This window comes from Hyla sarda, chromosome 6, assembly GCF_029499605.1.
Source record: "Hyla sarda isolate aHylSar1 chromosome 6, aHylSar1.hap1, whole genome shotgun sequence".
Lineage (NCBI taxonomy): Eukaryota > Metazoa > Chordata > Amphibia > Anura > Hylidae > Hyla > Hyla sarda.
The window spans coordinates 117,726,082-117,752,864 of NC_079194.1; the positions used below are offsets into that span (position 1 = coordinate 117,726,082).

At 44.2% G+C, this 26,783-nt stretch overlaps 1 protein-coding gene and 1 non-coding gene across 2 annotated transcripts in view; both read right to left on the bottom strand.

The window, feature by feature from the left end:
• The window catches only part of PRKAR2A (protein kinase cAMP-dependent type II regulatory subunit alpha), a 91,774-nt gene that overhangs the window by 44,496 nt on the left and 20,495 nt on the right, over positions 1-26,783 (bottom strand). The window contains exons 2-6 of the mRNA XM_056524813.1: positions 3,964-3,999; positions 1,917-1,969; positions 1,739-1,822; positions 848-954; positions 309-462 (exon numbers count right to left, since the gene is read on the bottom strand). Of these exons, the coding sequence (XP_056380788.1) occupies positions 309-462; positions 848-954; positions 1,739-1,822; positions 1,917-1,969; positions 3,964-3,999 (434 nt within the window). The remainder of the gene's footprint in view (positions 1-308; positions 463-847; positions 955-1,738; positions 1,823-1,916; positions 1,970-3,963; positions 4,000-26,783) is intronic.
• Positions 17,005-17,204, bottom strand: LOC130278182 (U2 spliceosomal RNA). The gene has a single exon (XR_008845843.1). It is a non-coding gene; the product is annotated as a U2 spliceosomal RNA (small nuclear RNA).

Sequence of the window (26,783 nt, forward strand, 5' to 3'; positions counted from 1 at the left end):
ACCCATGGTCTGTGTCCCCCAATGGAGCCGATAGAGAAATATAAAATAAAAAAGCATATGACAAACTACATGGGCCCTATTGTGCTTTTGTTTGTGTCAAAAAAAAATGTCTCTTTTAAAACATCTGTATAGCAATTTCCTCTGTGAAGACCAAGTAGCTGTCATTGTTTTTAGGATAACATCAGTTGCTCCAGAATACAGTCATAAAGACAAGACATGTGGTCAGTACATAAGATAAGACTACCAGATTTATATATAATCACAAGCCAGTGGGTGCAGCTTGGCAGCCACAATCATCCTTTACTTACCAGTCCCCACAGTGCTCCATCAGATGTGGCTGCAATAGTTGCAGCCCTAGGAGTGTTGTACATCAAGGCCAGCTCACCGAAACTGCCATGATTATCATAGCTGCCCACACAGCGGGACTGTCCATCTCTAGAAACGAAAATGTCATACTGCCCCCTAACAATAAAAGCAAAACAATTATTCATAAAATTTTACAGACAAATTATATCCGGAAACCAACTACATGGAAAATGAGAAAAATGTGGCAATTAACTATTATAAAGGATCGTCTATCAAACTGCTAAAACATTTACCTACTACTGCCAGTAGATAAGTGCCTGGGAAATTTAGATTATAGCTAAATATGGCTGCTACTTCAACTTTCCTAGATTGATGAACTATAAAGTTTCAATGTAAGGCACAGATCTACAAAACTGTATCAAAATATCTTGCAGTAATGATGCTGCATGAAAAGGCTCAGCAATCTGGGATATCACCCCTTGTGCATGGCCAGCACAAATGTTCCAGAAAGTGCATTACATTGGGTTATAGAAATACTTACCGTTCAATGACATAGAAGTTATCTCCATCATCCCCCTGGTCGATAACATGTTCCTGAGGTTCTACTCTCCGTTCAAACATTGCATCAAGAACCTGAGAGAGCTGTTCCTAAAGAGAGACATCAAACTCTGTAAGGCACAGGCTTGTTACATGTGACCCATCTGCGGGGCCCTAAACAAGACACAAGGATTGAATTTATTAAGACCTGCGACTCAAGTGACAGTCTTAATTTAATGTCAAATTTATAAAGAGGCTTCTTAATACATTTGGCACTTTTCCCACTGCCTTTGTACCAAACTTAGAAATCATCTGTTACAGGCTGGAGTAGATTTCTAACATAAAACTTCTGCCAAAATACTAGAATTAGTTATAATAAACCTGTTGTGCTACAGGCAGGATGCCATGATATTCCCCCAGTACTGCCCACTCAGTGACACTAAGTGACATTGGCGAAAAATCACACATTTTTGACAAAGTAAATAAGTCCCCCCCATTCATGGAGGTGGAGACTGTCCTGCTTCTTTCATACATATTCTCAAGTATAGACATTGTATATGTACATGATGTGCTGACAAAGCACAATCCAATTTAACAATCATGTTATGTCGTTAATCCCTTTAATTTGACTAGTGATACAAAATACACACCATGTGCCAATATTACCCCAGTTATTTTATCAAACTTTAACCACTTGAACCTAATAGCAGGTACCATCATTCCCATCCTGCTTATTTGAGTAATATACAAGATTGTGAATAAGAAACTTTTTGCCAAAGTCCACATTTAGCAATATTCAATAAACAAGGAACAAGCACATCAAAGAGAATTGTTGAATCACAGATTTATCTATGTTTATTATTTCTTTGTCTTTCATTTTATTTTAAGATCTTACCTGGTCAAGATTTTTAAAGAGAAGAATATCCTTACAAGCTTCCTGTAATCTACATCTCTGCTCATCCGTTTTCGGATGAACTACCTAAAAATGAAAATATATGAATTGTTAAATGCAAGAAGAAAGACATTATTAATCTACAAAGTCTAGTTTACAGGACATGCAAAATGAGATTTACCCGGGGTTCTGTGTCCTCCTCGTCTTCATCTGGGTTAAAGGCTTCAGCACAAACTAGTAAGAGAAGAAAAAATAATAATTCCTAGGTCTCATGCACACCTTTTGCTGGAGATTGTACATATAAATATAGTATGTTGGTGCTTTTCTCACTCAGCAGTAGATGCACACTGGCTACCTGCAGCTTTCATTTGTATCAGCCAATATTCCAATACAGGAGTGGGGGCTGCCAAATACCATCTCACATTTGCTTACAGTGGGCATGTGGATTGCCAATGTTAGATTGTAAAATAATTTTGAATGTTAATGGACGACTTGTTGCATATATACCCTCTGTGTCCATCTACCACATGGAAGATACTGGTCCACTTGACAGCAAAATATAACAAAAACAAAACTGTACTGAGAAATATTCCATAAGCTTTGGAGCGCCAGATGTTAGGATGCCAGTGCCTGCTATTTAATCACGTTGGGTCTGGCTGCACAAAATAAACTCTGTCATCCACTATTTATTAGTATAACTTCATTAGAAAACTTCAGCTGTGCATGTAATTGTAAGTGTGCCAGGATGGGATGGTAAAGCAAATGCTCAATGAAACGCATTGGGTCACACTAACAAGGCACTGCTAGAAGCCTCTCTATTTTAATGAACACTGAAAGCTCCTCCATCTTTGTAACAGACTTTTGATGCATTTTTCTTTATCAGAGGCCTTGCAGGAATGGAAGGTCACCCCTGCTGTTATCACAACCTCAGGATTCTGCAGCTACAGAACAAATTGATATTTTTCTTTTGTATCAGCCTTGAGAGCCAAGAAACTTTCTTTAGCAAGGTCAAAATAGAGCTACAAGTTGCCAAGTTTCATTTTATAGACATTTTTTTTTATAAAATAGACGCATATTAGGAAAAGGCAAGAAAATAAGGGACTATACTATATTACTATACATAATACTCACTTTTAAAACAGATCAAGTTATAAAATTATCCATTTCTTTAGCTCTGTTTACACCTTTGTGCTTTAGAATTTGCATATACAACCAGAAAGTGCTTACATCATTCAAGTCTAATCTGTTTAAGAGTTTTACTGGACAAACAAAGTGTCCTTTTGGACTTTATATGTCAAAAGACCTTTTACTGAACAGTAAAAATGCATTATCCTGTGTGGATAGGGGAAAACTAACATTGCTGGCGCCTAACCCCTGAGATCATCACAATGCAAGATCATGTACGGCAGCCACCAATGAATGGAGTCACGGTTTGCAATTCATACACTTAGGGGAAGATTTATCAAACTTTTTGTAAATAGCAATCAGATTCCACATTTTCCTTTTTAACCCCTTAAGGTTTTTTACACTTTCACTTTTTCACCTACAGACCCATATGAGGGCTTGTTTTTTTGCGGCACCAATTTTACTTTGTAATGACATCAATCATGTTACACCAAAATCTAAAGAAACCAAAATAAAATTATTTGTGGGACAAAATTGGAAAAAATATATTAAACATCAAAGTTGATTACAGCGTCAAAAGGGTTAATGCCGGGCATCATCGTGATTGGTGAGGTCCGGCATTAGCCACATGTCCTGGCGACCATCCCGCTATGACACGCGGTCAGCTCCTCAGCAAGTGACATAATGGGTTAAAAAGGCCTGACCGTTAAACACTGGAACCTGATTGGTTGATATGGGTGATTACTCAGCTGTTCCTTTACACAAAGTTTGATAAAAAAAAATATCTCTAATAGTCCCTATTTTCTTTATTTTTACTACAATGGATGGTAATGACTAAATGGACACTGTGGGGGGGAAGATTTATCAAAACCTGTCTAAAGGAAAAGTTGCTGAGTTGCCAGATCGCTTATTTCATTTTTGAAGTCCTCTTGAAAATGAAAGAAGTGATCTGATTGGTTGCTATGGTCAACTCAGCAACTTTTCCTCCGGATGGTTCAGGGACCCAGATCCAATTCTATTGCATCAAATAAGTAAAAACATAACACTAAATGAAGTGCCCACTATTACATAGTAATAGATGGGTTAACACAGCAGTTGCTCACCTGATACTCTTCTGCTGTATCGATTGATGACTGGAGCTGCAAAACAAGAACAAAGAAAATAAGAGACGAGAAAAGTAAACTACATAGCAAAACAACGAATAAAAAAGCACAAAAGGTCCCTCTAATTAGATTACAGGTAAAACTTGCTGCGCAATTGTTTGCAGCCAAATCACATGAAAAACTATTCTACACATATTTCACAGGCTGTGACTGGTACTGGAATGTAATTCACTTCTGCACAAACACTTCTGAATCTTGGTATTCCATCTTCAGAGAGAACAGTTCAGTTTCAGAAGTTCAAGTTGACAGCCAGACATCCTCGTATGGCTGACACGTGAGGTATGAGGGGTTTCCCCTTGTACAGAATAAGCACACAGCTACAAGGGATGAATGTATCTGCCCTCCAAGTGAAGGGGAACAGACCATCTAAGGCCAGCATAACTGCAGCCATGAACCTTCCCATATATACTGATCAAGGGGCCATGCACTAGTTTTACAGTGCAGATCACTGTGGATGGCTTACTGCGGGGCTTGACAAATGTGTTCCGAATCTAGGAGCCAGCATGCCACACGCCCTGTCATATGATGTTATTAATGTCCCCTCATCTCCCCGTGTCACTGTCATTCTTGTCCCCTCATCTCCTGCAAGTTAGTAATGTCCACTCATCTCTCCCATGTGTCCGTTATTACTGTCCCCTCATTTCCCATGTCAGTCTTTAGTGTCCCCTCATCTCCTCCCTTTGTGTCAGTACCAACAGGTGGTGCAGGTGACACTGATGACAACTGTACGTACCTTGTCCCGTTCCGTGCAGGGGCTCTCCGGTATTCTAGTCCGGTCCAGCTTGGGGCATGTGTAGAGCTTAGAGATGTCATCGCTGCTGTTCTCTAACAATGGGACCCAGCAACGGTGACACTCAGCTCCGCCCATGCCCCAAGCAGCTGCTAATCTCTGCTGGGTCCAGCTGCTAGAGAACAGCAGCGGTGATGTCACTAAGCTCCGCCCATGCCCCAAGTCGGGCCGGAGCTAAAAGCTAACGTAAATTACCGGAGATCCCCTGCACGGAACGGGACAAGGTAAGTACCGTTGTCATCATTGTCACCTGCACTACCTGTCGTTAACAACAGGTTAGTGCAGGTGACAGATTTCCTTTAATAAGTCCCCCTAATATCTCCAGTGTGTCAGTTATAAGTGTCCTCATTCCTTAAAAACTGTTTTACCTACCTTCATTTCTATTCTGTTCTCACACTGATCGCTCAATCTGCCTCCGGTAATCCGTATCAGATGTCATTGGTCTGCTCTGATCCCTCTTTCTGCCTGCGGTCGGGGTCCCAGTACTACAGGAGTCACAGCCAAAGTTGCTTATTGGCTCCAGTAGTAACCTGATGTCTGCTGCTACCGTAAGAGTGGAACCCCGACCGCAGGAAGAACAGGGGATCAGTGCAGAAACATAAGCAGAGGTAGGGAAAACAGTTTGTTTCGATTTTTATTTTTTTAAATGGACACTCATTGAAAGGGCTGACAAAAACAAGGGATGGAATTCTTTGTCAAGCCTTGGCTTACTGTACATTAACAATGGTGATGTTGTTGTAAGATACTTCTGACAACTACGCAAACTTGCTGTTGCAGCAGGAACACACTTCTTTACTTTCTGGGGTGATTCTGCACCTTTTTGGTTTCTCAGCCTGTGGATCTAGAGCTAAATTGTACACCAATGACATCAAACATCGCCCATCACCTGATCACTCATTTTAAGTTTAGGGTTGCAACGATTAATTGATGTAATCGATTAAAATCGATAACGGGATTCGTTGGCGACGAATCCCGTTATCGAATAATCGCCCGATTTGTTGTCTGCCGTCAGTGGCAGAAGTGAATGTCCCGCATATAGGCTACATTCATTCGTTTATTCACCGCCGCCCTGCTCCTAGTGCAATCAGTGCAGCGCCGGGACGTGCTGCTCATCTCCGTCAGGTACAGAGATGAGCAGCAGAAAATAGGCATGGCAGGGCGCTAGAAGCAAGGCAGCGGCGGGGACATGTGGGGCGGCAGCAGGGCCCCTTTAGACCGCAGCCCCCACCCTTATAGACAGCAGGGCCCCCCTTAGAGAGCAGGGCCTTCCTTTAGACCGCAGCCCCCACCCTTGTAGACAGCTTACTTACAGCTGTCCTCTGTCGGGGCTGCCGTTCTGCTGCACAGTTCTAGCGTCCGCATTATGTAGTCCTATGGACGAGCATGTGACATACGCGTTACTCCACTCCTCCTCCCCTATGCCCGGCGTAACGTTACGGAGGAAGCAGAGTGACGTGTATGTCACATGCTCCTCCATAGGACTACACGATGCGGACGCTAGAACTGTGCAGCGGAACGGCAGCCCCGACAGAGGACAGCTGTAAGTGAGCTGTCTACAAGGGGTGTGGGCTGCGGTCTAAAGGAAGGCCATGCTCTCTAAAGGGGGGCCCTGCTGTCTATAAGGGTGGGGGCTGCGGTCTAAAGGGGGGGCCCTGCTGTCTAAAAGGGGTCTGTAAAAGCAATGGTCTGCAGTCTGCACATACACGTGTATAGGAGTGCTATATTTAAAGTAAAAAAAATGTAAATTTACTGCTCCCCAATAAAAATCCCCCCCCCTTTTTTTCCTATTGCTATACAAAAAAAGTAAAATAATTTTTTCTTTTACATATTTGATACTGCCGCATGGTTAACTGTCTGAACTATTAAAATATTAGTGAATCATTAACTTTTTTTTTTATAGTTCAGACAGTTACCCATGCGGCAGTATCAAATTTACACTGGTTTCTGTACAGGATCATTAATAATGACTGCAACCGGCGTAAACGTAAAAAAATAAATAAAAAAAAATTGCTGTTTGGTCACATCACATGCTAGAAACTTAATATTGCCATTGTACATAGTTTTTCAAGTAGAATCAGCTGAACCCCTTTTTTGGGCATTTTGACATTTTTTTCAGATTAATCGATAAAATAATCGACAACTAATCGATTATTAAAATAATCGTTAGTTGCAGCCCTAATTAAGTTCACACCTATCTGAAGAGTTCCCTGAATTGTCAGATAAACTGTTTTGGGAATGGAAGCGCATATCAAGAAACTAAAAAAAAAAAAAAAAAAAAAGGCATTTGATTAAGCTATTTAATGACCATAAAATCAAATTATTTTTTATTTGGCCGGAGGTCCTCTTTAATATTTAACAGCAAAGTATAAGAAAAATTCCTTTTGATTTAGTGATTCTTTCATATATACCAATTAAAGAGAAATACAACATAAACTGAAGGAATATAATCCACACTTATATGCTTTTGTAATATTTGGCAATATCCTTATCTATAACAAAAGAGTTACCAGGGCAACATGAGAAAAAGAACTTCAAGAACAAGGAATGTAAAAAACATTGTAATAAAGGGGGAAGGATCTGCCATTATCAAGCAATCAATCTCTGTAGTTGTCAAACTTGCCATTTCCATAACAATCAGAAGAACAGCGAATGTAGCTCTGGACTATAATCCGAAAATACTCTGGCTCAGCAAGATAAGTAATGTATGCACAAAATTATGCAGGCCGATTAGATTTATATGTCAACATAAAGTGTCACTTTATTTGGGATCTCAAGCTCGATAATTCACCAGATGTTAAGACAAAGGTAGCACACTAGGTGGCACTGTTACTGAGACAATCATACAACACCCATAAAGTATCACACCCAATGTGCTGCCTGTATAATTCCACACATCATATCTGATTTACATAAGTTTGACCATTACATCAGCGTCACTATGCTTAAGGGCCTCTTACACATGGAGATTATCCACCAAACATGAAAGTGGGCACCGCAACTAACTACCACATAAATTTTTGCTGCAAATGGTTGAAAAATGTATTTATTTTTTTACATGATAATGCTAAGGATTCATTATCTGCAGTACCAAAACATGGGAAAACAGCCTAAGAGACCCAGCAATTTTACTGCCACGGATTTTACGAAAACCTGCATTGGGAAACTCGTGGGTAACCTGCCCATGTAAACGTATCATCCTTCTGTAAGTCACAATCCGCCCAGCTTTAGAAACTTTTCCATTTTTAGTTAGTTATTAATTCATTTTTTTAATAGGAAGTAAATGCATGTCACCAGCATATGCCATTACTTTTGGGTAGGGGGTAGGGATCGACTGATTATAGGTTTGGCCGATATTCCCGATTTTGGATGTTATTGGTATCGCCAATTACGTTGCCGATAATCTGATAATGCCCCGCCCCCCCCCACCTCACCGCCCCTGCCAGAGACCGCTGCCGCTGCCCCATTGCCTCCCCCATCCCCAGTTTCATAATTACCTGTTCCCGGGGCCCGTGCTACTTCTGGCTCCTGCGGCATCCTGTGTTACGCTGTGCAGCGCAATGACGAGTGACGCGACATCACAGTCAGTGCGCACAGTGACAGCTCAGGAGGACGCCACCAGAAGTAGAGCGGACCCTGGGCCCCTGGAACAGGTAATTATAAAACCGGGGATGGGGGAGGCAATGGTGCAGCGGCGGTTTCTGGCCGGGGCGGTGGGGGGGGTTTAGTTGGCGGTGGTAGGACTCAGGAGAACCCCAGGACAGGCACTGGCACCGCAAAGCCGCTGCAGTTCATTGACTTAAAGTGCCCACTTTAAATCAATGATCTACAGCGGTGTCACCCTAGGGGATAAATAGCCGAAAACCTATACCGGAATATAGGTATAAATTATCGGCTATCGGCCCTAACCTCCATAGATTATCGGTATCTGCCCTAAAAAAATCGATATCGGTCGATCCCTAGTAGGGGGGCCCTCACCTGATCCACACAATAAAAGGGTTGCAGCACAAGTTAGGGCGCCACAGTTGTCAAACACAGTGAAAGGAGGATGAGAGGATCTATGTAGCACTTTCATGCAAAACTGGATGCCAGGAAGCAAGGAATAAGTGTTACATACAGCAATGACAGTGTAATAGCACAATCTAGCAATTGGAATTACTATTACCTCTTGAAAGGGAACCGGACATCAGATTTTACCACACAACGCGTGGCAATACATTCTATATTGTAAAATCATCTTCCTCACTATCCCTGAAAGACATTCCTGCCTGCAGGGATGGTAAAGATATGTTTGAACATCTCCCTGCCCTGTAAGTAATCACCAGGGCTGGGAGGTTATATCGACCTAGTCCCATCAGCTCCGGCTGTAATCACACCCTCTCAGCGTGAGACAGCCCAGGGATGGCCAGCGTCACCACTGTCTGCTCAGGAAGCAGAGGGGTGATGCAGGGTGTCAATCATGCTCAGGGGGCATGATTATTGCAGGAGCAGTCTGGACTAGGAGAATATTGGTCCCCACCCAGGAGACTACTTACGAGCCCGTCGGGGGAGCCGGGGAGAATAACGGGAGAAAAATTACTGCATGTGCAGTCTTTCTCCTGCTACAAAATAACAGCGCCCAATTGACCCCATTATAGTAAATTGGATCCATCGGGACCCGTTATTGCTCGTTGTGCCCAGTCCTGATAACGGCCGTTAAAGGAAATTTGTCACCAGTGTCACCTGCACTAACCTGTCGGTACCGACAGGTAGTGCAAGCGACACTGATGACAATGGTACTTACCTTGTCCCGTTCCATGCAGTCATTCTTCAGTTATCCTCTCCCCGGCATCTTCAGCTCCGGGCACCAGCTTTGTGCATGGGCAGAGCTTAGTGATGTCACCGCTGCTGTTCTCTAAAAGCGGGACCCAGCAGAGAACAGTAGCAGTGACGTCACTAATCTCCGCTAATGCTTCAAGCCAGGCCCGGAGCTGAAGATACCAGAAAAGATTATAGAACATTACAAGGTAAGTACCGTTGTCATCAGTGTCACCTGCCCTACCTGTCTGTACCTGTAATTGTGACATATTTCCACCATTTAAAAAAAAAAAAAAAGAGCCTAATGGCCGACGGCAGTGTGAGAGCAGCCTAAGGAACACCACCACATGTTCTAACTATTTTATTACTGTGTGGTCCGGTAACGAGTAAAGCTTATAGAGATACAAAAACAAGGTAGAGTTCGTAAAGAAGAGAGGTGTGCCCATCCTTCTCATTATAAGGTCAATATTTGTCTTTATAGATTCCAACTTCCGTCCTGGGCTGAACAAATACCTATCATTTGGTTGTCATGGAGAGAGGCAGAAACGCTACTCCAATGGACCACTCCTCAATTGTGCAGATTCTCTCTTGTAACTTAAGCTGCAACTGTGCAGAGATCTTACAGAATAGTGCTCACACACTGAAGTGAAATATAAAACCAACCAGTCAGTCAAAACAAAACCGCTCGCGTTGTATACATTTTATCAATGGAGCACAGCCAAAGTGCACAAGGTGAACAAGGCAAAACTGCTGTGCATTTCTACTTTTTTAGGATTAGTTAAATCGCAATAATATTTTCCTACATTACAAAAACCCAACTGGAGTAGTGGTATCTAACCTGCAGTTCAAGACCGGTTTTAAAACAAGACATGTTTGAGGGTGGGTGGAGCAGTCATTTGGCCCCCCCGGGACCTATCTTTGCACAGATATGAACAGTAAGGTTTATTGCTGAAGTTTAGGTCATTTCACACAGTCAGAGAGGAGGTGTATGCAAACCACTAGTGTATTATTATTGCTGCTGGGGCCAAGAAAATACGCACACAATGCCTGTTACTTCATCACTTCACACCGCACAGACCTTAGAAGGCTCCAGGTGGATGACACAAACAGATTTCATAAGAAAATGGACCTGAAGCCACCCACAAATGATCAAAACTACAGGGTAAAAGGCTGAACTAGATGGACTTCTCTCCTTTCTTAGCCTTACAAACTGTTAGTCTATGTTCACACAGCAGAATTCAGTGCAGAACATCTGCTGTGTGAACATAGCCTAATACATCAGGGATGTGGCATTCTTCTCGCCCGATGCCCGGGACATGCAGTTCCGGGCACCGGGCAGGTGCATTTTTCCGGCCCTTAGCTCGGCTTCGGGCAAGCAGGGCCGGACCTGACAAGCACGGAGGCGCTCAGCAGTCTGTATGGAGCGGGCTCCCGACTTGTGCCCGCACCATACTCTGCAGCCTCCAGCTGTTCTCAGTAGCCAGGGGCCACCGCTAATAGCCAGCATGCGGAAATCGCCGCGGCTGGCTATTAACCCTTTAGATCGCAGCTGTCAAAGCTGACAGGTGCGTCTAAAGGGATATGTGAAAGCTCCCTGGTGGGCTGTCGACATTTAAATGATATTAAACGCTATGGCAGGAGACCCAGGAGGACCCCACTGCTGACACAGCCATAAAAATGCAAGACTACATTTTGCCAAAACGAACTTGAGTGAGCCAAAATCCTTCTGGGAAAATGTCTTGTGGACAGATGAGACCAAGATAGAGCTATTTGGTAAAGCTCATCATTCTACTGTTTACCGAAAACGGAATGAGGCCTAAAAAGAAAAGAACACAGTGGCCCTCATTTACTATTCTAAACCCGACTTCTTTTGTCGGGTTTTTTTGGCGCATCTTTGTCTGCGCCATGTCGCAGACATTGTGCGCCAGTCTGCGACACTATGCAACATTTTTTCCTGACGGACCCAATGTTGATTCTCCCAAACCCGAAAAAGGGGCGTAACCCGACATTTCTGAGCTTTCCCACGTATTTATAAAGGTTTCCAACCCGAATTTGTTGAATTGTTGTGGATTTTTTCCCCGACAGCTCAGAGGAGTTGGAAACCAAAACCAACAAAACCCAGTGCGACAAACAGGATGCGACATAAATACCAGGGGAAAAAGCAGTCGGGTAAGAAAGCAACATAGACTTACAACCCAATTTTCTAAGTAAATGAGGGCCAGTATCTACAGTGAAATATGGTGGAGGTTCAATGATGTTTTGGGGTTGTTTTGCTGCTTCTGGCACTGGGTGCCTTGAATGTGTGAAAGCATGTGTGCATCATGAAATCTGAGGATTATCAATGGATTTTGGGTCGCCCTGTACAGCCCAGTGTCAGGACAATGACCCCAAACATACATGTGGTGTAAGAAGCTTATTGATAGTTATAGGAAGCCACTGATTTCAGTTTTTTTTTTTTCCCCAAAGGGTGTGCAACCAAATATTAAGTTAAGGCTGACAATTTTGTCCAGCCCATTTTTGGAGTTTGGTGTGACATTATGTCCAATTTGCTTTTTTCCTCCTTTTTTGGTTTAGTTCCAATACATACAAAGGGAATAAACATGTGTATAGCAAAACATGTGTTACTGCAATCCTTTTCTGTGAGAAATTCTTCATTTTCTAGAAAAATTTCATAGGTGCCAACATTTACAGCCATGACTGTATGAGGGACAGTATCAAAATCTAAAAACACTATATCCACAGCCATTCCTCTGTCAAGGCTTCTACTCACATCTTCATAAAAGCAAAATTAGACAAATTTGACAACTTCTATCCTTAGTAAACCCATGCTGGCTATCACTTATAATACAATTATCCCCATGTATTCCAGTATGTAGTACCTTATAAGTCCTTCAAACTATTTTCCCACGATGCACGTTAAAGGGGTACTCCGGTGAAAAACTTTTTTTTTTTTTTTTTTTTTTATCAACTGGTGCCAGAAAGTTAAACAGATTTGTAAATCACTTCTATTAATAAATCTTAATCCTTCCTGTACTTATTAGCTGCTGAATACTACAGTGGAAATTATTTTCAGTTTGAAACACAGAACTGTCTGCTGACATCACGAGCACAGTGCTCTCTGCTGACATCTCTGTCCATTTTAGGAACTGTCCAGAGTAGGAGAAAATCCCCATAGCAAACATATGCTGTTCTGGACAGTTCCTAAAATGGACAGCGATGTCAGCAGAGAGCACTGTGCTCATGATGTCAGCAAAGAGCTCTGTGTTTCAAAAAGAAAAGAATTTCCGCTGTAGTATTCAGCAGCTAATAAGTACAGGAAGGATTAAGATTTTTTAATAGTAGTAATTTACAAATCTGTTTAACTTTCTGGCACCAGTTGATTTAAAAAAAAAAAAAAAAAAGTTTCACCTGAGTACCCCTTTATGCTTACCAGTCTAATTACCTGGGAAAGACCTAGAGCCTTTTTGAAGATTGATACCACATTCGCCTTGCGCCATCCTCTCTGCACAATGCCAGATACCAGAGAATCTCTAAATATCATGAACAAGGGTACAGAAATGACTGAATTCTGTTCTCTAAGAACTCTTGGGTGCAATACATCTGTTCCTGGAGATTTGCTTACATTTGCTTTACTTAATTTACCTTGGACCATATCTACATTAAGCCAGTTTCAGTACATTACTTGGTGTTACCAGTACTGGCCCAGCCTACATCAGCTCCTCCCTCTTCCTTGGTATATACAGAACCATAGTAACCCATTTAGTAGCTTCTCTTGATCGCCAGTGACCAACCTCCCCATTATTATTAATGGGTCCTAAATGCTGTCTTTTTTTAGCATTTATATAAAAAAAAAATATTTAGGATTTGTTTTGCATTCTTTGGCTACATGTCTAATTTTGAATTTTTGCTGTTTTAATTACATTTTTACAGATTTTATTAAGCTCCTTGTACTGTTTAAATGCTATAGCTGACCCATCAGATTTGTATTTTTTTAAGGCAATTTTTTTGTTGTTTATTGCTCTTTTGACATAATTTGTCAGCCATGTAGGATTTAGTTTTAATAGTTTATATTTGTTCCCCTTAGGAATAACTTTAGCTGTATAGTTATTCAGAGTTTATTTGAAAATTTCCCATTCACCGCCTGTATCAGTATTTGAGAACACCTCCCCCCAGTCTACATCCTGTAGTGCAGCCCTCAGCCCACGGAAGTTTGCCTTTTTTAAGTTTCTGCCCTCCCAGCCTGTCTGTTTTCTACACTTTAAGTCAAAAGTAACTATATTGTGGTCGCTATTACCAAGGTTTTTACTAGGGATCGACCGATATCGGTTTTTTAGGGCAGATACCGATAATCGGTGCAGGTTAGGGCTGATAGTAGATAACTTATACCGATATTTCGCTATAAGTTATCGGCTATTTATCCCCCCGCGACAGCGCTGCAGATCATTGATTTAAAGCGGGCGCTTTAAATCAATGAACTGCAGCGGCTTTTGCGGAGCCATAGACCGCCGCTTCACTCCCCTGCCTGTCCGGGGGTCCTGAGTCCTATCACCGCGACCGCCAACCGATAATCGGTCGATCCCTAGTTTTTACACACAGTTACATTCCCAACTGGTTCTGCATTGTTGGAAATGACCAGATCCAACAGAGCATCACTTCTTATTGGGGCTTCCACAAACTGGCCCATAAAATAATCCTGCAATAAATTTAGAAATGGTTTCTCCTTCGTAGTTTTAGCTAACCCCCCGACCCCAATAAATATCTGGATAGTTAAAATCTCCCATTGCTACCACTGTACCTGCCCGGGCAGCCCTCTATTTGTGTATGCAGCCGACCTCTCTCCTCAGTGGTGTTAGGGGGACTATAGATTACACCAAAAATTATTTTTTCAGTGTTTCCTAACTTTTGTAATTCTACCCACAGTGATTCCACACCCTCAGAATCATCACACACTATGGCATCATTCACACTGACTTTCATACCACTTCTAACATACAGAAACCATCCCAGCAGCGTGGAAGGCAAAGTTAACACCAGGAGAGCAACAGCTGCAACTAAGCCAATCCAGCAGCACCCCGCAGGAGGTGGGAGGATGATGGCAGGGTTAGGAAGAATAGGAGAAGAGCAGAGCTGCCAAGGCCGCAAGGCGAACCCAGACCTCCCACATGGCAGGAAAGAAATGTACTACTGATGTACCAATGCTCCGCCACCAACAAAATAAACCATCCAATACAAGGAGGCTGGAAGACGACGACTGAAAGAACAAAAACAGGAAAAGTGCCATGCCTGCAAAACTCCCTGTAGGAAGGAGAAGCGGAACAGCTGAATTCTGGATAGCCGGCAGCCACCCTGAGGCTGGTGACTGAAGGGGTCAACGAGATGGCTGGACATGCCATAGGAGGGATATAGAAGATCGCCCAGAAGAGAAGAAATGCAACGACCACAGGAGAAAAAGTAGGCCACCTATGAAACCTGCCCATAAGCAAGGGTGCGAACAATGACTGCATGATGAATAGCAGGCATCGTATAGTACCATGTTTCTCCGAAAATAAGACCGGGTCTTATATTAATTTTAGTCACACAAAACACACTAGGGCTAGGGTAGGGCTTATTTATTTACGGTATGTACATTGAACAACATTTAAACAACATTTCTTCAAATACCGGTACAGTCATCTTCATTTTCCTTTGAACCATTGGTCCTAATCTCTCATTTACAGAAATATACGGTATGGTACAGTATGATGATTACCGTACCGGTAGAAGAAGGAGGTCAGCCCGCTCCGTGCACTAAAGAGTGAGGGGGCGCAGATGTCCGTGGGAGGAGAGGAGGAAAAAGAAGAGCCAGTGTGCTGAAGACATCTGGTGGGCAGAGAGAAGAGGACATCCGGCGTGGGAAGCGGTGGGAGCAAGCACGTTTTTCTTACATATACGGTAGCAAAAGGGAAACAATAGCAATCATTTAAAAAGTTTTTTCACATAGATTGCCTAGATCTTATTTTCGGGGTAGGGCTTATATTGCAGCCCACCCCGATAATCCAGCTAGGGCTTATTTTCGGGGTAGGGTGTATTTTCAAGAAAACACAGTAGGCAATAGAATTAGTAAGCAAGACCACTAATGCCATGGAGATGATGGATGAACCAGCCAGAGTAGTAGAGTAGCCAATCTCACCATGATGCCTTTTCTGGGAAGGGAAATGTGAACCCTGAACTAGCCAGAGTCTGAATCCACTAAGCCCCGACCTGGATACACTGTCACGCCACTAATGACTGCGAACGACTCCCCCGTGGAAGAGAAAAGGCTGCAGTGACCCATGCAGGTACTCTACAAACCTGCCCTTTCTATAAAAAGGGGGAGTATGCTGGTTGTGAGAGTCACAGCAGATAGTTTACAAAATACTGCCCCTAGAAAACCACTGATACTTCATAAAAGGAAGGGGGGGAAAGGACGCCATGACTGTCCAGAGCCCGGAGAATACGCAGGAACACTCTACAGAACCACTCAAACCAGTAGCAGGATACTAGAACCGCCGCGGAAGAGGCAATCACGGCATAGGCTTACGGCCAGGACAAGAGCAGCCACCACTGTACACCCATGGGAAATCACACATGGCAGCAATAAAGTGGTTGCTGCTGCTGCTGGCAAAGGTGGTACATTGCACCAGGAGGGACAGTTAATGGACACCTCCCACAGGTAGTGGGGGACCGGAATCTCAGCTGCAGTGTGGCAGACCGCACGCTCCCCCGGACGTGATTGAGAGTGCTCAGCACACGCAGGACCATCCCCATCAGCAACTCCCACGTGGAGTGGGGAACCAGAACTGCCAGTGCGGATGTGACAGACCTCGCGCTGTCCATGGGCATCGCAGAGGGTCCATCTGCATCAGTCCACTCAATCGTATAGTGGGGAACCGGAACCGCGGCAGGCATCAAGTATTCCCTAGGAGCCGTAGAGGGTCCATTGTACGTCGCAACTCACATTCACAGTGGAGTGCCGTAACTGTGAACGCGGATGTGGTAAACATCACGCCGTCCATGGGCTTCGCAGAGTGTCCATCCTACATTGGCCACTCACACATATAGTGTGGCACCGGAACTGCAGCCTCTAGAAGTCGTAGAGGTTCTATTGCACATCGGTCAACTCTTACAGTAGAGTGCCAGAACTGCAACATGGATGTGGTATACAACATGATGTTCATGGGCTTCGTAGAAGGTCCATTTTACATTGGTCCACTCACACATAGTGGGGTACCGGGAATGGAGCCACGGATGCGGCAGGCGTCACGTACTCCCTAGGAGTTGTAGAGTGTCCATTGCACATCAGTCAAGTTACTCACAGTGGAGTGCCGGATATGGTATACATCGCGCTGTCCATGGGCTTCGTAGAGGGTCCCATTCTACATCGGTCCACTCATACATAGTGGGGTACCGAATCTCATACCCCAGGAAAATAAATCAGGTCACCATGGAAAACAGGCCAGGGACCGAAAACAACCGAATACACTCGTAAAAACAGGGGCTAGGAAAGCAGACGTATCAGATATTAAACTGATTAGAACAGATACGACACCTGATCTTAGCCGAAAAGCTGAGAAGTGATCAAAATGCCCTCAAGGCAGGGGGGGATGCGAGTCCTAGGTAATCCCAGGCCACAGAACTGAACAGGGGGTCTGAGGGAGATACTCCAAACAGCTAAAGCGATAGGAGTAGGAGAAGGGCCATGAAAAAAAAAATGCAACTGTAATAACCATGTGTGGCCACTAGAGGAGGGGGGGTGGGGGCCTCACAGTAGACAAAACAGTGTGTACAATGTTCAGCCACTGGAGGGCGCAGAGCACCCATGAGACCACGCAGCCATCAGATAAAGGGCGCACTGGTGAAGACACGCCACCAGGTGATGCCAAAGAAGGCCTACAGTAAGGAAGAAGCCGGGGGCTAAATTTTGGGAGCACCCTCGGGCCGCCAGCAGCCATGCCAGAAACCAGGCCAGGAACCGAACGGGGTCTCAGCGCATGATCTGGGCGCCGCCAAGAGAAGGAGCACTGCAAAAACACATCTCCCCAACAGCCATCCAACAGACCAGGCCGGAGACTGAATGCCTGGTGTCGGCAGCCCCGTCCTCACTGCTGCAATGCTTAGCCCCAGACCAGAGACCCGCTCCAATCACTGCTGCACTGCCATGAAACGCTGCCAGGCACTAAGCCTGGCCGCAATACAGGTACCAAGGTGGGGGAGGAGACCGGAGTGTTAAGACACCTGGCAGCCAGCTAGCTGAAATGGATCGCGGCAGCCCCGTGGGGGGAGAGGAGGGGAATGGAGCTGAGGGAAAAATGTCCATAGCTGAGAGGAGCAGGGGTAAAAAAATAAAAAATAAAAAAAATAAATTCCATAGCTGAGTTGAGGGAGAGACAGGCCACTGGACTGACCCCTACAGGTATGGTGCTGGGGCCATGAGGGGTCTTGCACAGACCAGCCACCAGGAGCTGGGCACAGTGTATAGGACCCCAAGAAGGTAGAGGAGGAAGGGAGGGGGGAATGTAGTACATACTCACCAGCAGACCTCATCTTCCTATACTTACCCTGAAGTGGGGGACCTAGACCCAGGGTACTACCGCCAGGCACTGGCCGATGGCGAGGAGGGGTTATCGGCCCATACTCTATGACCGTGCCCCTTCAACGCATGTGCAGGGAGTATGTGAAAAAAAGAGGGAACAGAGACGTCGCCCTGATTGTGCCGTTCCCTTTTTACAATTGCATGTATATCTCGAAAAATAAGAGAAAATGCTCACCTTTTAGAGTTGTGCGAATTCAGGCACCACTTTGAGATGCGCTTTGGGTGCCTTGAGACAAGGTTCCAGGAGCTGCTGTTTGTTGGTACCGCTGGCAGCGGTCAGATATGCAAGCTGGAGGCAGGTTGTGGGTGTCCCTGGCAAGGGATGAAACCCCAAAATCCGACTTCTTCTTTAGCACTTCACCGGGGTGACAGACAAGTTTCACAGATGTGCTGTAATAACTTATTTTCCAATGTACAAGGTATACATGGACAATAATCAGTTATTCAGTTTTTTGGTGTTTCCAGAGGGGATTCCCCTCTTCATCAGGTCCATTATATTGCTGAATGGTGTGTGTATTTATACAGTGGAGGGGCTTCAGATTTTCAAAGATGGTGGGTAACTGAGGTCAGGCTGGGTTCACATCACATTTTTGCCATACTGTTTTCAATCAGTTTTTCAAAAGAAAACCGTATGGCAAAGACAACGGATGGAACAGTATGGGAAAAAGTAAACAGTATGCGTTTTTAAACCGTATACTGCTTTTAAACATGCATATGGTTCCGTTCATTTTTATAAAAACCGTATACTTTTTCCCGTATGGAACCATATACATGTGCATTTCCCATTGACGTCCATGTTAAAAAAAACAAAACGTATACGGTTGCAGTACTGTTTTTAACCCCTTAAGGACCAGACCATTTTACACCTTAGGACCGGAACTCTGGGATGCTTTTACTTATCATTCTGATTCCGAGATAGTTTTTTCGTGACATATTCTACTTTAACATAGTGGTAACATTTTGTGGTAACTTGCATCCTTTCTTGGTGAAAAATCCCAAAATTTGATGAAAAATGTAAAAATTTTGCATTTTTCTAACTTTGAAGCTCTCTGCTTGTAAGGAAAATAGACATTCCAAAATATATTTTTTTTATTCACCTATACAATATGTCTACTTTATGATTACATCATAAAATTGACGAGTTTTTACTTTTGGAAGACACCAGAGGGCTTCAAAGTTCAGCAGCAATTTTCCACAAAATTTGGAAATTCAGTCAGTGTTTTAACCCTTTAGGTGTTTCACAGGAATAGCAGCAAAGTGAAGCAGAAAATTCACAATCTTCATTTTTTACACTCGCATGTTCTTGTAGACACAATTTTTGAATTTTTACAAGGGGTAAAAGGAGAAAATGTATACTTATATTTGTAGCCCAAATGATTTTTGGTTGGCATGTTGCATTTAGGAAGCCCCTATGGTGCCAGAACAGCAGAAAAAATAAATAAATAAATAAATAAATGGCATACCATTTTGGAAACTAGACCCCTTGAGGAACGTAACAAGGAATTAAGTGAGCCTTAATACCCCACGGGTGTTTCACGACTTTTGCATATGTAAAAAAAAAAAAAATTCCACTAAAATGTGTATTTCCACCCAAATTTCACATTTTTACAAGGGTTAATAGCAGAAAAGACCCCACAAAAGTTGTAACGCCATCTCTTCTGAGTATGGAGGTACCCCATAAGTTGACCTGAAGTGCACTGGGTGCGAACTACAATGCTCAGAAGAGAAGGAGTAATATTTGGCTTGAGAGCAAATTTTGCTAGGGGGGCATGTCGCATTTAGGAAGCCCCTATGGTGCCAGGACAGCAAAAAAAAAAAAAAAAAACACATGGCATACCATTTTGGAAACTAGACCCCTTGAGGAACGTAACAAGGAATTAAGCGAGCCATAATACCCCACAGGGGTTTCACGACTTTTGCATATGTAAAAAAATGCAAAATGTGTATTTCCCCCCAAATTTCACATTTTGCAAGGGTTAATAGAAGAAAAGACCAAAATTTGTAACCCCATCTCTTCTGAGTACGGCGATACCCCATATGTGGCCCTAAACTGTTGCCTTGAAATACGACAGGGCTCCGAAGTGAGAGCGCCATGTGCATTTGAGGCCTAAATTAGGGATTTGCATAGGGGTGGACATTGGGAATCACTGGCGTAGAATACCCATAACGGGGTGCCTCCAGCTGTTGCAAAACTCCCAGCATGCCTGGACAGTCAACGGCTGTCTGACAATACTGGGAGTTGTTGTTTTGCAACAGCTGGAGGCTCCGTTTTGGAAATAGTGGCGTACCAGATGTTTTTCATTTTTATTGGGGAGGGGGGCTGTGTAGGGGTATGTGTATATGTAGTGTTTTTTACTTTTTATTTTATTTTGTGTTAGTGTAGTGTAGTGTTTTTAGGGTACAATCACACGGGCGGGAGATCACAGCGAGTTTCCCACTGGAGTTTGAGCTGCCGCGCAAAATTTGCTGCAACTAAAAAACTTACAGCAGGATACTGTAACTAACCCCTGCCCATGTGAATGTACCCTGTACAACTTCCAGCATGCCCTTTGGCTGTCCGTGCATGCTGGGGGTTGTAGTGATGCAAAGCTGGAGCCCCACTGGTTGCAAAACACTGAGCGTTTGTTACTTAACTCAGTGATATGCAACCAGTGTGCCTCCAGCTGTTGCAAAACTACAACTCCCAGCAAGCCAAGAATGTCCAGACAAGCTGGGAGTTGTAGTACTGCAACATCTGAAGGGCCAGATGTTACAGAACTACAACTCGCAGCATGCCTGGACAGTCTTGGCAAGATGGGAGTTGTAGTTTTGCAACATCTGGAAGGGCACAGTGGTCCCAAAACTGTGGACCTCCAGATGTTGCAAAACTGCAATTCCCAGCATGCTCAAACACCAAGGCCTGTCTGGGCATGCTGGGAGTTGTAGTATACAGGGTCCCAATACAGCAATGCATGTCGCTTTAAGGCGACGTGCATTGCTGTAAAGGGCCCGACCACGGCTGAAGAGGAACTCACCTGTCGCCGTCTTCATCGCCGGGATCCGGGTCTTCAGGGATGAGGTAAGTACCGGGGCCGGTCCCCAGCACTCCCCCGTCTCCTGCCGCGTCCTCCGGTCTTCTTCCCGTCCTCTCCGGACTTCCAGGGGCCGGGCAGGGCGGGAGGAAGTAACGCCCCCCCCCCCCCCTGCGATTGGTCGGTTAGCTAACCGACGGATCACAGGGGATAGGAGGAGGTGGCAGGCTTGCCACCTTGCTCCTAGCCACCAGCATGGTCCTGGCTGTCAGTGACAACCGGGATCATGCAAAATTACCGGGCGGTCGGGTCCCAGAGACCCGATCAGCCCAGTATCGCCGCAAATCGATAGCGCGACATGGCCCCCCTCGGCGTTTGCCCTGGATCCCTGCTGAAGGATTTCAGCAGGGATCCGCTTCTGATCTCTGCTCGGCAGGGACCGGAAAAGTCCATGACGTCCTGGGACGTAATGTGTCCTTAAAGCCCAGGGTGCCATGACAGTATACGCCAAACAGTATACGGTTTACTTTTTTCACATACTGTTCCATCCATTTTTTTTTCCCATACGGTTTTCTTTAGAAAAACTGATTAAAAACAGTATGGCAAAAACGTGATGTGAACCCAGCCTCACTAGGGGCTGGTCTAGGATGTCAGTTCCTGTGACCTCGGGTAGGGATTTGCTGGAGGCTTAAATAGAGTTTACCTATAACAGAGGAATTTTCCCCGTAGAAATGAATAGACCCGTTTGGGTCTATGGAAAGTTGCACTGAGCTTTACTTTAAGCTAAATAGCTCTGGGTATGGCAGAGAGCTGGATGGGAGACAGGAGGTGTGCAGCAATTGAAACAAGCTGCAAGTGTAACCTTTAATTCTTGCTTGAAATGGCCAGTAGCGTACTGGAGATTGGGTTTTCACAACCTATAATTCCTACCACAACTCAATCCGATCCGTCATCCAGAAACACTGGCACATACTCCAATCTGATCCAATCCTAATAAACGCACTCCCAAACAAATCAGGCATCACATTCAGGTGAGCACCCACACTAAAAAAAATTAAATTAAATTAAAAAACATACTAAGAAGCTAAGAAGCCACACAACCAGTCACACCACCACCAAAAAAAATCAAAAAACAAAAGTATCATACAGATGTGAAACAAAGATGCCTATGCTGCACCACAATAAATCACAAACAGAAAACATTCTCCAACAAATCAACAAATGAAATGTTCAACATCAAATTCCCCCTCAACTGTAAATCCAGCTATGTTATCTACCTAATCACATGCATCTGCAACCAACAGTACATTGGTAGAACAACCCAAGAACTACACCTCCGTCAATCAACACAGAAACAACAAACGCAAACTCGCCCTCCACAGCCTCTCCAAACATTGATCAAAAAAACACCCCGACACAATCAACCCCATCACCATATGTCCCATTGACCACATTACAGTACACAGAAGCGACAGATTTTTCAGCACTAAAAAATAGGGATCGACCGATATCGTTTTTTAGGGCCGATACCGATAATCGGTGGAGGGTAGGGATGATAGCCAATAACTTATACCGATATTTCGGTATAAGTTATCGGCTATTTATCCCCCCTCGACACCGCTGCAGTGCATGGATTTAAAACGGGCGCTATAAATCTATGCACTGCAGTGGCTTTTGCGGTGCCATAGGCCGCCGCCGCCACCCGCTTCTCTGCCCCTACCTGTCCCCCTATCCTTCCTGTAGTGTCCGGGGGCGTTCCGGGTGAAGGGTGAACCGGTCCGGGCTGTCCTTCTCCGGCGGTCATCTTCTCCACTCCGGGCAGGTTCCGGCCTAGTACGCTGCATAGACGCCACTGCGCAGTGACGAACGTGCGCAGCGACGCACCTGACGTCACGGCGTAGCGGCGTCTATGCAGCGGTGCGGGGCATTATCGGCTTATCAGCAAGGTAATTGCCGATACCGATAATGCCCAAAATCGTGATTATCGGCCGATAATATCGGCCATACCGATAATCTGTCGATCCCTACTAAAAACCAAGAGATGTACTGGATCTACCGTCTGGGAACACTCCAACCTCATGGGTTATAGGGGTACTCTGCTGGAATTTTCTTTTATTATTTTATCAATTGGTGCCAGAAAATTAAACAGATTTGTAAATTACTTCTATTTAAAAATCTTAATCCTTCCAGTACTTATCAGCTGGAATTTGCTCCACAGGAAGTGATTTTGTTTTTAAATTACCTGTCTGACGACAGTGCTCTGGAGTTCTTTTCAGTCTGAGCACAGTGCTCTTTGCTGACACCTTTGTCCATATCAGGAACTGTCCAGAGCAGGAGAGGTTTGCTATGGGGATTTGCTTGTACTCTGGACAGTTCCTTATATGGACAGAGGTGTCAGCAGAGAGCACTGTGGTCAGACATAAAGGAAATTCAAAGAGAAGAAAACTTCCTGTGGAGCAAATAGCAGCTGATAAATACTGGAAGGATTAAGATTTTTTAATAGAAGTAATTTACAAATTTGTTTAACTTTCTGGCACCAGTTGATTTAAAGAAAAATTGATTTCCAGCAGAGTACCCCTTTAAATGATGCCACAGAATCACATAATGCAGCTTCGAAGCATTTTCTTTTATCAATATACCAATACTCTTTCTTACCTACCAATGTGATAATGCAATGTGACCTTTATGAACATGTAGAGGCACCAGCTCCCCTACCTCTCCCCCCCCCCCCAACCTTAAACACCCCCACCAGCTTTAACACCCCCACAATAAAAAATAAAAAAAACATTCACCAAAGTATCCTCAACTCAGCCGCCAATCTCCAGTACGCTACTGGCAGTTTCAAGCAACTAGAGTTAAAGGTGCCACTCGCAGCTTTTTTCAATCGCTGCTCACCTTCTGTCTCCCATCCAGCTCTCTGCCATACCCAGAGCTGCTTAGCTTAAAGTAAAGCTCAGTGCAACTTTTCATAGACCCAAATGGCCCTATTGATTTCTACGGGAAAAATTCCTCTATGTTATAGGTAAACCCCATTTAAGCCTCCAGCAAATCGCTTCCCGAGGTCACAAGAACTGACATCATAGACCAGCCCCCAGTGACCTCAGTTACCCACCATCTTTGAAAATTTGAAGCCCCTCCACTGTATAAATACACACACCCACCATACAGCAATATAATGGACCTGATTAAGAGAGGCATCCCCTCTGGAAACACGTTGTCTTGTGTACCAAAAAACTGTATAACCGATATTGTCCATGTATACTTTGTACTTGGGCTGGGCAGTATGACCAAATATGTGTATCACAGTATTTTTGTAACTTATGGCGGTTCCACGGTATATAACGGTATTTCTCCTCCCCCCCTTAAATCATGTGACCCGCAAGCGCTGTTCACATACGATTAGTTCCGATGTGGGAACAACGCAGCGCTGGGCTGATAATTCATTCCCGAGGGGGAGGAGCCAAACCGGTATTGCGTTATGAGGAAAAATTCATATTTCGGTATTCGGTATAAACCGGTATACCACCCAGCCCTACCTTGCACATTGGAAAATAAGTTATTACAGCACATCTGCGAAACTTGTCTGTCACCCCGGTGAAGCGCTAAAGAAGAAGTCGGATTTTGGGGTTTCATCCCTTGCCAGGGACACCTGCAACCTGCCTCCAGCCTTCATCGCAGGTGGAAGATCAGGTAATGCCATGCGCCTGTTAGCCAATTTAGAAAAGTAACAAAGGGAAAAACCTTAACTCAACATCCCTAGCTAGAAAATAATCAAAAAAAGGAATGACAAGGTAAGAAGAGAGCTCCAGACTGGTTTCTGACTCCTACTGACACTAAGCTAAAATGGATTAGCTCAGTGCCTGTAGGCAGGTATATCCTGCTGGGAGGAGTAGACTTCTTTATTTGCCTAGTGTCAGCCTCATGGTCTCTGTTTCCCAATAAGGTGACCGAGAAATAGATTTTTTCCCCCTGTATCTGGCAATCAAGGCTGTGTTTTTGCAACCATTGGCTACAAGTTCAGTTATCTGATGAACATCAATAAGAAAAAAGGCAAATGCTCAGCTCACCATCCACTCGTAGTAAATTGCAGAGACTCGGGCTAGGTAGGAGCACCTGGAGCTCTTATGAAGCCGGGCCGCTTCCCGTGATAGAGAACCATATCAAGAACAGGGATCCAGCTCACAAGGTAGAGAAAGAATAAAACATAGCTTTTACTGGCTCATCTTAAAATGATCAAAATCAGGTACAAACCAAAATACAAAAGGGGGGGCCCCAAGCCCCTAAAAACAGTACACCAACGCTTTTCGAGCTGCAGATGAGCTCTTAATCATGGCTGTATCATGGCCATGATTAAGAGCTCGCCTGCAGCTCGAAACGCGTTGGTGTACTGTTTTTAGGGGCTTGGTAACTTGCGAGCTGGATAACTGCTCTTCATATGGTTTTTTTATGCATCTGATGGCTGAATGTAGAACCCAACTGAAATCCACTAACTGAGAACACCACTTTATAAAAAAATACTAGTGATTTTAAAAGGCTAAAGGGGCTATAAGCACATTACCATGAATCTACACAGCTGAGCATGCAAAACAAGATTTTGATCATCCAGAAAGCTGAAGATCACTTGTGTGATTGTTCATACAAACATTTCCACCTGCAACACTGCCAGACTAGGGCTCTGTTCACACCTGGGCTGTGGAGGCTGTAGATAAATGTTCCGACTGCAGTTTTTTGTACTTCCGACTCCTCTATTAATATGCAAATGTATTTTATACATTCCTTGAAGGAAAGAAAGGCAACATACATGTCATTATCACAGGGCTACTGGCTGGGAAGCCAACAGTATACTGTATTGAACAGTTTGTGTGCTGATCTGCTGCTGAAGATAGGGCAGTGGGAGGATCCAGGAAGGGGCATTATAAAACATGATTTCCCTAGTAGAATCCCACAGTCATGTTTAAAGTTTAAAGGGGTACTCCGCCCCTAGACATCTTATCCCCTATCCAAAAGGATAGGGGATAAGATGTCAGATCGCTGGGGTCCCGCTGCATAGCTTTTATCACAATGGAAACCATGACCGCAGTTACAATTGTGCCCAAAAGATTGCCTCTAATTATAATCGGTTCCATTGTGGTGGGTTTTGATAGGAGGCGCTCCTCCATGCTCCAAACAGAGCCTATGTTTGGCTGATCATTGCTCAAAAAGTATTTTTTGTTTAAAAAAATAACAGCTTTCATCACAGAAAAAAATAATGCTTATACTGTATATGTTACTAGGTCATGCAGATTCTTTAGATGTATTTTTATGAGCCTGTTCTGCTGCTCACACATTCTGACATCCACTGCTCAAGGGGTGTGTCTGAGGCAAACACTAAAGCCTGCCCTCACCCACCATGCATTCACTTCCTCCCTGAGCCTGCTGTGCTGTCTCTTCATCCAATCACTGCAGGCTGCTCTGTAACCCCTGCTCTTTGTTTTCAGACAGTAGTCTCAGATGGGACAGGAGTGAGCAGAGAAGTGCTTCTCCTGCCTCACTTACTGGACCTTGTTCCAGCGTG